A 12,923-nucleotide genomic window follows, 5' to 3' on the forward strand; every position below is an offset into this window, starting at 1 on the left:
CGAGGATTTGAAAGAAAGGAAACTGGAAGTGGAAGGGTAAGAAAGCCCCTCAATAGCACTTCAGTGTTATAAACTAAGAAGGCCTTTTCAAGATGGACGAGGTGAACAGAAGTGATTTGTTTCCCCTTGTGACTTCTGGACATGAGTGGAAATCACCGAATCTAACCTTTTCTTCCAGTGGAGGGAAGGCCCAGTGAGCGGAAAGGACGTGCTCAGGAGCACACAGCAGTCTTAAGGCAGGGCCAGGGCTAGAGTCCAGGTCTCCTGGGATTCCAGTACTTTGTTCCCAGCACCACACAGTCCCCCTTTCAACATTTGTGACACCTGACAGCTTTGCAATTTTCTCTAGAGATTACAAATGAGAACCTATTCCTTTCTTGCCTTAAATTGACATTTGAGAGTTAATGACCTCCACTGGGGAAAATGCCTAGAAAATAGCATTTGCAATCTGCCATGACAAGGAAATCCAGCATTCACTGCTTTTCTTTTGTCATTAGCTAACCCTTCTGTGCCTAGGTCCCTTAGCTTGGACATATCCCTGCCCTACCCCTGGCTTGAGAATAAGTCTTTCTATCAAAACATCTCAGAAATTATAAAGAGAGCTGGTAAACCTTCATACCCTCTTACACCAGACAAGTGCAGAGCAAGTGTGAGGATCCTCTTTCCCCTTCATACCAGAACATACCAGAAGATATCCTCTGTTTGTAGAAGCTCTCACGCGGCTGTAGCACAGCCTGCATGAGTCTCGAGGCGAGTATATCAGTTTGAATTGTTCCCAGATCGGATCAGCAGCACTTCAGCATTTTGGTGTTTTGTGATTGCTCTTCCCCCAGAGCCTCTGTGGATGCTGCCTGTCGGGTGCACATCCATTCTGCGAGCAGGGGCTGGCTCTGAGGAATACAGCCACCCTGGAAATCCAGGGTTGCCAATGGCAGCAGCTGGTAAAGGGGAGGGGAGTGAGAGAGGGTTCCTTGAGGTGTGCGGGTGTATTCAGAGGAATGAGGAGGAGGTTTCTTCAAACAGGGACACTCAGGGAGTCTCAAACATAGCTTTCCCCCATTTCTTTTACTCCCCCAAAATGTCCAGTCACAATCAAGTGGTGCATTTGCCTGGGCACTTGTTCCAAGTCTGGCTGAAAGAGGATAGGGAGGCCAGGAGTGCACATGGACCTTGCCCAGGCGCACTGGAAGCCACCCATGCCTATGGGACTGTCCCTGGACAAGCCTGCAGCAGACCAACCTAAGTCCAGGCCCTCCACGCTATGTGCAGCCAGCAGGTGACTCCTTGTTGCTGACATTAAAGAATTAACCAAAAATATATCTCCAAACACTGGTACTGCCCGAAGTAGGAACTCCGACGACTTCTCTTTATAAAGCAGCGTGCAGGTGAATGGTCAACAATTAGCAGCCATCCCTGTTAGCATGTCTTAAAAAAACCTAGAGATCTTCAGAATCTTACTTTTTCTACCCTCTCTAATACTGCTCCTTGGGGGGCTTTTAAGAATTGCGTTTTACGTATGGTGGTGACTCTATTTGGAGCAAACTGTCATTGTGGTTTCCACAAAACACTTTGATAATAGACCGATATTGCACGTCAAGTATTTTCTAACTGCCAATAGCCATTTTGGCAGCAGGTAGAGAAATCATCATAGCTCTGAGCTCTTTCTTTCTTTGAAACATCACAACACTTGTTGTATATATTCAAAGTAAGAGCTACAGTTGTGGGTAGAATTAATGCCAGAGAAAAATTCACTCAGCAATCTCTGGTATTTTAAAACCAAAGTAGCAGCGCACGTGGAATCATCAATGGGTGTCAAAAGCAGTGAGACTTCTGTGTTGAACGTTAGAAAAAGAGAAGGATGGCTCCTTCTACAGCCTGGCACTGTAGCCCTGTGTGGATTGGTCAGGTGAGGCAGGAATGGGGTGATAATAAGCTCTCTCTACCATGGGGCCTCTGGAGAAAGCTACTGTGTTGGCGAAAGCTGTAGGATGTCCTTTGAGGAGAGTCAGTGGGATGTGGGAACAAGCTCCACTCCACTTGGGCTTCTTAAATGTTCACCACGCTAAACCTCGCTCTGGGAAATGGTGTTCTCATGAGGTCCCAGTGTGATAAGGGAGGCCTACAGCCCTGCTGTCACTCTTCCCAACCAGCCTAATGAGGCCTGTCTCTTCCCACTCCCCAGGAACACTCCGTCCCCGGTGTCTCTCAACAACGTCTCTCCCATCAACGCAATGGGGAACTGTAACAATGGCCCAGTGACCATCCCTCAGCGCATTCACCACATGGCCGCCAGCCATGTCAACATCACTAGCAACGTGTTACGGGGATACGAACACTGGGACATGGCCGACAAACTGACAAGAGAGAACAAAGGTATGCTCACCTGCTCTCCCCATTGCCCACAGACCATGGTGGAGTCAATTGTGCTTTGAAGGACTGAGTTTTCTATGGTGGCTTTATCTTTCTGTCTCTCTGATTTCCAGGACTTAGATGAGGGAAGAGGGGGTTAACTCAGGGCTGACACAGTGACCGATTTTTGCTAAGAGAATGAAAAAGGCCTGGGATTTAGTTCTCCTTTAAAGCTTAAACTAATTGGAACTGTGATGTGTTGACAAATGACTGTTTCAGATTTTCACTCAATGCTAAGGATCCACACAGAGAAACAGAGGCAAAGGAAAAAGGAATGATTTGCAAATTTGCAAATTCATTAAGATCCTATTGGTTTCTGTTTTCAATTTTAATCTTTTTTTTTTTTTTTTTTGGAGAGGTGAGGTTAAACTAAGGCCTTATACCTTCAATATAATCATCAGCTCCTGTGAGTCCATGATAATGCAGCTTGCGTTCAGAAGCAAGGACCAAAGCTCAGCTAGCATTTTTCACACTCTGACAGCTGGGATGAAGGATCAGGGTCCGGTTCATGGTAACACGTGAGGTTTGCCACAAAACAAATGCAAGGAGGACCCAGCTTCGCCAGAGTGTCCTTGGTGACTCATGCTATCATCTGCGACCCAAGCTGTCATCTAGGTTCAAAATGAAGCCTCTCTATCCTAATGAAGGTGGAAAGTAAAAATAAACCACACTTTTGCTCTGGCCATTCATTTGACTTGGCTGATTCTGGCCCAGCAGTTACAGACAGCCCTGCTCCAGGCAACATGGGGATGGAGGTGGGCCTTTCAGAATCAGATTGCAAAGAGGTGACCAGCAGTTTAGAGCAGTTAGAGCTGTCTGACAGGAACAGGGAGGCACGGGCATCCTGCACGGTCTGGGGGCTGCTGCTGGGACACCATGTGGTACAAGTCGCATGGCGTGGGCTTGGATGCTGCTAGGTCCCGAGCCGTGATCGGGCTTTCCTGGAATCAGGTTGGAGCTGGAGCTGCAGGACACCTAGATGCAGGTGGCGGGTCCCACGGCTTGGTCAAAAATGACTTACTGGGTCTCCTGGCCCAACTCTTCTTCCTATCCTCAGAGTCCTCACAGCCCAGGCAGCTCTCCTCTCGTTTCCACTCTGGCCCTAGGGTTCTGGCCTGCTTCTCTTCTCTCTGAAAAGCTGCTGTGCTAGTCTCCAGAGTGCTTCTCTCCAGTGCCTGACTATGGAATGAGGCCTCTCCTCCTTGCTGCCCCTTCACTACTGCATTGCTGAGCATGTGGGGAAGCAGGCCCATTGAAGTAGGAAGGCTGCAGATTTTGAAACCTGATCATTTAAGTTTGAATCCTGCCTGGGTCATGCACTGGCTGGGCAGCCTCAGGCAAGTTACTTAAATCCGTGAGCTACTTCCTAGCTCCCATCTCTATAATGAGTGTAATAATAATATGACAATGGTGATGAAACTACCCAGAAAGATGGTAGCAATGGGTTGAATGAAATAATAATTGTAAAGCACTTACCATAAAATATCAGGTGCAAGGTAGAAATCCTACAAATATTTATTCTCTTTCCTTACTCCATATTATTATATATCTATACAACTCAAAGATTCTGCGGCTATCAAAGCACATTCCATAATTTGAGACTCCCAACCCAGCTATAAACTTGCACTGACTCCTGGGACTATTTGCATGTATTGGTTACATGTGATTGTGCAGCAGTTTCTATATGCCAGGCACCACACTATGCGCTTTCTCATTCATTGTCTCATTTATCCTCATTTGTAGATGAAGAAACTGAGGCTCAGTGAGGTTAGGAAACTCACCCGTGATATCACTGCTCTTACTGTTTGAAGCATGAATTGAATCTACAGCTGTCTGATTCCAGAGTCTGAAATCTTAACCAATAGACTACACTGCCCATCTAGAGAGCAAGATTAATAACGGGTCCTTAGAGACCTTCAGTGAGCGCCTGCCCTCAGTTACCTGAGTAATGGGCATTTCTTAACTTGTCTACTTTTCTAGGCTTCTGGAAATCCAAAGACAACTGGCCCAGACAACCAGCCCCATCCAAGGGTTCTAGAACTACAAGCAAAGGCATAAGCATCTTAAGGCTTGCCCAGCTTTTCTGCCTCCACCACTATCTCATTTTGTATTGGTAACTGGAGGGCAACTCAGTATTTATGGATTTTTTCATAATGGCATCCATTTTCAAAATCTGTTAAAGTAATTCCTTCCAAATTAACCACAGAACTTTCCAGGAGCAATGTGGTGGCTGTGCTGATGTTCAAATGAGTTGGTGCTAATCTTATCCCTGGCAGAGTGTGTCAAGGAGTTGTTAAATTCCCTGCCTAATATTGAATCAAAAAACTCCATCACTCTACCAGCAGAAATAGAATGTATTCTGCTAATATTGTCATTGGGATTTTCAGCGGACTAAAGAAAGGACCTAGTTTGGAATCTTCTGTTTACAACCTTGAGTTTCACACACTTGTCATTTCTGAACTGCTTAGAGTTGGGGATTCTTCCCACATCTTTCCTATCCACATAGAAATGGGGAAACCGAGAAGCTTCCTTTTTGCTTGGTACCCCACATCCCACTGGAGACAGCCATGTACTTGTACCTTTTTCCATCCAGTTATGCAAAGATGGGTGAGGTTCTCTCTCCCAGTGGAAGGTCTCCACCCCACCCTGTGCCTGCCCGTCCATGCAGCTGCAGATGGCTTATTGAAGAAGATTCTGGTGCTAAAATAGGCCAGTGGGGCTGATGCTCCCCCTCTGGCCTGTGGTCTAGAAGCCCTGTTCCCTACCTCCCCAGCTGCTTACTTGAAGCAGTTACTAAAACTGTGACCTGGGTATCTAGTTAAGTATGCTGCAGCAGGCTTTGTACAGAATACCCAGGGGAGATCCTGGCTCACATTTGCTCAACAATGACTAGGCCCTTTAACATTTTCCTTAATATTGTATTACATAAGAAAGTATTTTAGATGCCAAAAATAATTTACTCCTTTATCAGCAGAAATTGTTTTTATTGCATAGTAAAGGTTAAAAAGTATCACATAATCAAATGAAGTTGATACCTAGAGAAGGAGCCCATATGTTATACATAACATGAAGAATAAATGCATTGTTTAGTGAAATACCATCTGCTGGGCAATCAGGCACATGTAACCCATGCATGAAAATTGCTTTCCAAGAAGGCAGGAGAGCATCCCAACCACTTTAAAGTGGACTCCAGCACACTCTCACCAGATTCCTCCCCGCCAACTGGCACAGGCGTGGTTCCTCATGGCTGAGGCTGCCTCCTCTGTCAGGAGCTAACGAGGAGGATGCCTGAGAGCCCTCTCACAACCAAGATCCACGGAGTGCCAGACAATTCAATTCTGATGTGAAAAGGGGACGTCTAGCTAGTTTCTTGACATCATATAGTTTTCCCACATACCCCCCACCCTACGCCAAAGCACACAGTCTAAAACTCCAGTCACATTGGTTAGCAGTGTGGCCTCAGTGCTGCCCCTTCCCCAAGTCAGCTGGAGGGGGATCAGCCTGGCATTCTGGCCATCCACGTCCTGGGGGCGGGGAGACTTGTTACATGACAGATACTTGCAGCTTGTTTTCCTTCCCTAAAGTAATTGGTAATAAGACCTACCAAATCAGATGCCTTCTAGACATTTATTTGGCCTTAGATGCTGATGTCTATAATTGCTGTCCAGGTTCACTGGCTGTGTCTACATCATGCCAAGAAAAATCGGTAGACTCAGTTCATTTGGACAAAAGGAAAAGAAATTATTTTCAATTCAATAACATATAGAATGACAAACAGCTTGATATCATATAGATCATGGCTCCCTACCATTTTGTGTATAAGAATCCCTTTCTAAATATAAATTTATAATATATAAAAATATAAATTCAATATATAGTATAAAAATATATTTAAATGCATTTTATTTTATATACACAATTTTGTGTGTATATTTTAATATATAAATATTATCTATCTTTATTATATAAATATATAGAAAAATGTGTTTTTATATATAATATATACATATTGTGATATACGTGTGTATGTATCTCACAAACTTCCACAGGATTGTAATGTACTTTGAGAATCTGCTGTCTGAGAAAATCTATAATTATTTGAAAACACTTAGTATGAATTAACAGATTTAAATGAATTTGTGCCTTATTAATCACAAGAACACTTCCAAACATTATTTTTGCTGCGGAGTTTTGGGAGCTAACTAAAGACTAAAATAACAGTGCTCGACATGCATATGGTGTTTTGACCCCCTAGTGGATACTCTGTAACTTTTTGTTGAATGAATGAACAAACAGTGAATAACTTTTCCAGTGTCCATGTGGTTGTGTTAAGGCAGCTTAAGCAAGCTGGTGCATATTTCCATGATATCATTTAAAGACCTGACCAAGGTCTGCTCTGACTTTCAGAATTCTTTGGCGATCTGGACACGTTGATGGGGCCTCTGACCCAGCACAGCAGCATGACCAATCTTGTCCGCTACGTTCGCCAGGGACTGTGTTGGCTGCGCATCGATGCCCATTTGTTGTAGTGGGTGCTCCCCTATCTCCAACATCACCACCCATCACTCTACCTCTACCAGAGCACCGACGGTCACTGGTGGAACTCCACTCATTTGGGAAAGTTCTCTTTGATTATGTTTGTTTTTATGCTTCTTTTGATAGCTGTGAAAAACAGAAGTCATTGTAAGTGGACACTACAACTTGAGAACAATGTATGTTTTATTACTTAGTCATTTTTCAGTATTTTATATGCATTTCTCAGATCCCACCATCCTTATGTGCTTGATGGAATGACACAGTCCCTACAGTATTGTTTTCAGTCCACACTACCCAAAACACAGAATGGAAAGGACTTGTGATGATAACAGGTTCCTGAGAAATGAAATGTGGTGTCTTACATATAAATATGAGAACTTAGACATAGAGGGCCTGCAAAGATTCAAATTTTAAGCAATAACCATTCCCCAAACTGTACTTTTATGTCCAGAAAAGAACATATCTCAGAATCCATTGTTAAACTTTTGTGGTTCCCACAGACTCAATCTTCAGGTGAGAATTTTCATTGTCAAAACCCACTGGTTAGATGTTGTAGCAACATCATAAAATCAAGAGTATTAAGAAAGTAAATGAGCATAGCAATGCCACTCTTAAGATGATACTGTGGCATGCAACTAGAGGACTTTTTGTTAGCATCCCTTCCCTGATTTCCTATTTTTAAAATTTTAATGATGAGAAGGAGTGGCAACATTTATTTCGACAACTTAAAGACATCAGCTGGCATAAATATTTTTGAACTCCATGACTTGAAGCGTAAATCCTCACCTGGGATTCTCTTTGTAAAGCTCTCTCTTTGTGTAAAGCTCTCCTTTTCAGGGGCAGTTTAGTGGGTGCATGCCCTCGTAGCCAAAACGCTACACTCCAGTGTTAGAGGTAAGAGTTAGGAGAGGTCTGGAAAATGTCCGAGGAATTTACACTGCTGCCTCTTTTGCAGTTGGTAGGTGGGTCCATAACTGGCAGGATTTCTTTTATTGTATTTTCCTCAAATCTCTGGAACAAAAGTTATCACTACCTAGAAGTAATAATATGCAGTTTGCTTCCTAGTGGCTTTAAAATCTGGACTTGCCCAATTATTCTCATTTTCTATTTTACAGGGTTTCTTTTCTTCTTCTTTCTTTTTTCTTTCTTTACTTTTCCTTTTTCTTTCTTTTTTTTTTTTTGTTCTCATTAGCTTTTGACTGAAATGCAATCAATTTTATTCAAGTCTCTATTAGCATGAATCATTTCACGAAAATTCCAAAGAAAACTCCAAACTCTCTGCATAATATCTAGCCTTTTAACAAAAATGGGTCTTGGGGTAATGCTTCACTCTAAGGTGCTTTGAAAAAGCGCAAAAGATTGGGAACAGTTTACATAATTGGGAGACATTTCCACATCAGTTGTGACTATCCCCAAAGTCGCAATGATCCTCTACATTCATTTTATGTCCATAAACATCACAATGTAAATATCATCTTTGGTGTTCCAGCTCACCAGAAGAATCTCCCACATGTAGTAAACACTATCCATACATTAGTTCCTTGTAATTACCTGCCAGTATTTAATTCCAGGTAGCCTTTAATCTGCTGAGTTATTGAATTCTGTTCACTGTTATGACCAGATAAATGATAGATATATGCACATGAAAGATGCAAACTTGTATGATTTTTAAGCAGGTCATGCAAGTCTGTGACAGGAACAGCAAGGGATCACTCTGCACTCTCATTGTCAAGGTTAGATATATCCCCAGTTGCAAAAGAGCCAGACTTCAGCTCTGCTCTGGTCATCTGTGAGTTTAAGGCCCTTTGTTGTATAATAAGGTTGTGGAAGTCGTACTCCAATGGCTGAGGCCACGTTGTTAAGATATCTGCTGGGAGCATCCCAGCAGCTCAACCCAGCACTTTTTATGCTCCCACTGTGGTTGAGCTTTACGTTTGCAGTCTCAGCAACAACACTCACACGTGCAGACACACACACAGACAAATGAAACCTGAGAGAATCTTTTCTGAGCCTCTTAAATGAGGGAAATTATAACATGAAAGACTCTGAACACCCAAGGTGGGTGTCACATATAAAAATTAAGCTGATGGCTTTGCAGTGACTCAAGTTCTCTGTTTGTTTTCCATGGCTTACCAGGTAGAGTGCCTGACTATTACCATATAATGAAGCCCACTGGCTTGACTTGTAAGTTCAACCTAGACCACGATCCTAGACCATCATGGATTTAGGAGTAGATTCTTCTTGAAATTCAATCTCCAGAAACTAGACATTAGAATGCTAGGGGCAGTTTCCCAGGGAAACAAGCATGTAGCCCTGATGAAAGACTTGTAGCTCTAGTTTCAGCGAGTCGTTATATCTACTTTACATACAACAGAGAGGCAGCAGAAAATCTGCTGTTGCCTGATGTCACCTCTGGTGGCTGAGTGTGAAGTGTGTGCCAAATCAGCAGCACGATTATCAAATCTGACAGTCGAGCTCAGAATCGCCACTTGATTATTTAGTAGACCCATTTGTAAAGCAGCTTAGAAACCAATTAAACATGGAGGATGAATTGCCTTCCTGTCCCTGGAGATGAGACGTCTTTCGGTTTCATGATTAAGGATTGTTGCTGTTTTCTAGGCACTCTATTCATCACGTTGTAAATGGTGATGTGTGTCATAGGTGTGCAGCTATTTGAAGGACTGAGATATTTTGTCAAGTAAATCTCTTCAGTGTACCAGTTTGTGGGAGGGATACAGGACACGTGGATGGCAGTGAGAGATCCTGCCTCAAGACCTTGATGGAGGCTTGGTGAGATGCATCTCAATGAGCACGTGGAGGTAGGGTAATGGGCAGAGTAATGGGCAGCTCCACCTGCGCGAGGACACAGAGGCTCTCAGCCCTGCAACGTGACCCAGGTAGGGCCACCACTATGCCTTCCTTTGTCACCCAAGCTCCAACCACAGAGAGTTTGACAAATTTGTGTTATGGTGTTGGCTTGGCTTTGTATTTTTAATTAACTTTGGATTTTTTAGTGGTTTTGTCATATTACTGTCTGAGTTTGGTAGGTAGGATTAATTTGAAAAGAGTATACTAGTGTGGTCCTCGGGGTAGAATTTAGCCGTAAGCATGTTGTTAGCCAGCCTGTAGACTGTTAATTGCTTAATAATCTCATTGGGAAAGTACTAGTAGTTTTATATTTGGATGACATAATTGGAAAAGCAGATTAGCTGCTGCTAACTTTGAAAAGAATTGAGGTTGGGATGCCTTTTTTCTGTGTAATGACATTAAAAGATTCAAATCTTCAGTCACTAAAACCAAGTTGCTAAATTAGAAACCATTGGCTAAAACGTATTTTGTTGAGTTTCCAAATGGATGGATTTTCATTTGGACATCACATTACTAAATGCATTGGATTTGGTCTGCATTGGAAAGACACTTGTTCTATCGTATCTTTCCCAAAGCTATCTAATTCGGATTTTGTTTTATTCAAATTTGCATGCCGGAGGTTGAAGTTGGAGTATGAAGTTGGAAAGCATTTTGAAGGCAGAATCGATTTAGCTGTGAGGGTGAAGCTCTCACGTACTTCTCAACAGACATGATAAAATTCACCTGCGTGAGCTGGCAGGTGGGAGAACCAAACTGGATCGCTGGGTAGGACTACTCAGTAAGGCAATGAACTGCTTGCTTAGAGAAGCATCGCTATCCCCATTGAGAAAATGTGTGGCGAGATGATATAGCTACACAATGTCGAGTGAATGGGTCGACTCAGTGCCCCCAAATTCAATTCTGTGGGGAAAACATATTGAGCCAGTTGTCACTGCTCTGTTGCGCGACTGGCAGACTAAATTCTTCGTCGTTATCGTTGTTGTTGTTGTTGTTGTTTCTCATTTCCACTCGCACAGCCTTATTCTCATAATTAAACTCTGATTCATTTTCTCTTTGGTGTTAGCAAACTCCAACAACAGAAATGGCATCTGTGTATTGATAATCAGCATTTACCCTGGCAGGAGGTTAATCGGATAGGCTGGTCTCAGACATTAATCCTACCATCTGATATTTTCAGGGAAAGAAAAAGTATTAATTCCCTTTCCATTCTCCTCCTCACAAATCTAGAAGCCCTCTTTACCAAGATCATCACATTTTCCTCTGTAATCCACCAACTCAAAAGAAAATTGCATTGAGGGGAGGGTGGAGGGGGGTGAGGGTGGGGGGTGGAGGGGAAGGAAGCCCTTCCAGGCCAGGCCGCAGTTCTTGCCCCTTTCTGCTTCTGACATGAGATGTTAATGCATCATTCATCAGGCTCACATTGGGTTAGGGGACACTGAACTGCTTTTCCAATCCATGATCAATCATCGTTCTTCTAAGAGATTGGAGCTTTGCTGTTTCATTAACTGTGCAGTGTAGACTAATGGTGTTTAATAAAATCATTCAAAATTTCAAACTCTTTTGCCAGTGACCTCAATTTTGTTGGCTCTTTGATTTGTACCAGACTTTGAGGAGGGAAGGGGGAAGCAAAGGAAGCCTGCTGCCAGGTCCCAGGCAGGAGGCTGCAGTGGCAAACCCAGTGACTGCCAGCACTTGCTAGTGAGCAGCGGCATGCAGAACAGCTGTGGGAAACCTCCTGAAGAATGCCCCAGTGGATGCTTTCAGCTGGAGAGAGCTTGTTCCTACTGAGGGACTCATTGTTCTCAAGCCTCTGCAGCAGGAAGCCAGCTGCCATATCTGGAGCTTAAGAATTGCAAGTGCTTTACCTATTTGGTTTGGCCTGCATCACTCATGTGGCTACCAAATAGGAGAAGTGTCTCTGAGAGTAGAGCCCCGCAGGGTGACAGTGGAGATTCAAATGCATCCCTGATGCTCATTCCCTTCTGTGGTTCTGCAGTACTTGTGAAATCAGTGGAAGAGGAGCCCCTGGGCAGGAAGCAGAATTGGAGAAACTCCCAAAGAGCCTGAGTTGGTGCCACATTGCCCAGATGAAGAGCTAGCTTCTCTTTTGGTCAGCCTGGCAAACAACCAGTTGTGTACTGGTGAAATGTTTAACAGCCAGCTCTCTGAGAATAGAAAGCACTTGATTTGTAGTATTTGCCAATTTCCATGGTATAAATACTCCCACCATGGCTGATTTCAAGCTACTAATTATGATGTCACTGAACACAGAGTTGGAAAGAGATGCATGCAAAGTTGGAAGACTGGACAAGCCAGTTCCAATGCACTACTTGAATGCAGCCAGTTAAAGAGGGTTCAGATTTCACATTTATGTTCATGTGCACACACACACTCATGTGCATGCACACACATACACTTCAATGATAAACTATTACATCATTTTCAAATATAAATCAATCCTCTATGAATGTAGATAGCTTATGATGAGACCCTAGAGGTATGGGTTTTAAGCAGGAGATAGCAGAAAAGAATGAAGCTCTCTTAAGCCCAAAGCACAGATGGATCAATGGGGGTGGTTTGGTCATCTCTATATCTTGAAGGTAAAATGGAAGTGAGATAAGCACTTAGAAAACCCTCATGATTGGTTTAAAATAAGGATAGGTAAGTGTAATTTTATTATTATTATATTTTTAAATGTCCAAGTGGTATTTCTAACTTGTAAATGTAACTTGGATAAATTATTTACTATTGCTCCTTCTAATGACAGCCTTTGTATCATTAGGAAACATTAGGGTCTCTATGGAGAATAGCACAATCCAAAATAAATTGTCTTGTTTTCTTGCAATATGGAAACTCAATAATTCTCCCATCTCCCTGCTGTTGTTCAGAAGGTTTTTACTTTAGTTATTAGGGATAGAAGTTATTATTTAACGTGCGCTTTTAGTTAAAAGTATCTACTTACTGTCCTAGCTCTGAATTCAAACCAGAATGTCTCCTGTATCAATTACATGTTTAATATTCAGAAATGGTTATCCAAACCAAAATAATTCCCTTTTCTACCCAATATAAAGAAAACCAAGGTCACTAACAAGAAGACATAAACTTTAGTA

General features: G+C 42.8%; 1 protein-coding gene across 6 annotated transcripts in view; it reads left to right on the forward strand.

Annotated features, from left to right (window-relative positions):
* Nucleotides 1–11,368, forward strand: part of AFF2 (ALF transcription elongation factor 2) — a 472,149-nt gene extending 460,781 nt beyond the window's left edge. For all 6 annotated transcript variants that reach the window (XR_011535908.1, XM_070604228.1, XM_070604227.1 and 3 more), the window contains 2 exons: nt 2,183–2,373; nt 6,817–11,368. Coding sequence is in view for 5 of the 6 variants with exons in the window: in XM_070604228.1 (XP_070460329.1) it covers nt 2,183–2,373; nt 6,817–6,938 (313 nt within the window). In the remaining variant the exon portion in view is untranslated. The remainder of the gene's footprint in view (nt 1–2,182; nt 2,374–6,816) is intronic.
* The last annotated feature ends 1,555 nt before the right edge of the window (nt 11,369–12,923 follow it).

This window comes from Equus przewalskii, chromosome X (assembly GCF_037783145.1).
Source record: "Equus przewalskii isolate Varuska chromosome X, EquPr2, whole genome shotgun sequence".
Classification (NCBI taxonomy): domain Eukaryota; kingdom Metazoa; phylum Chordata; class Mammalia; order Perissodactyla; family Equidae; genus Equus; species Equus przewalskii.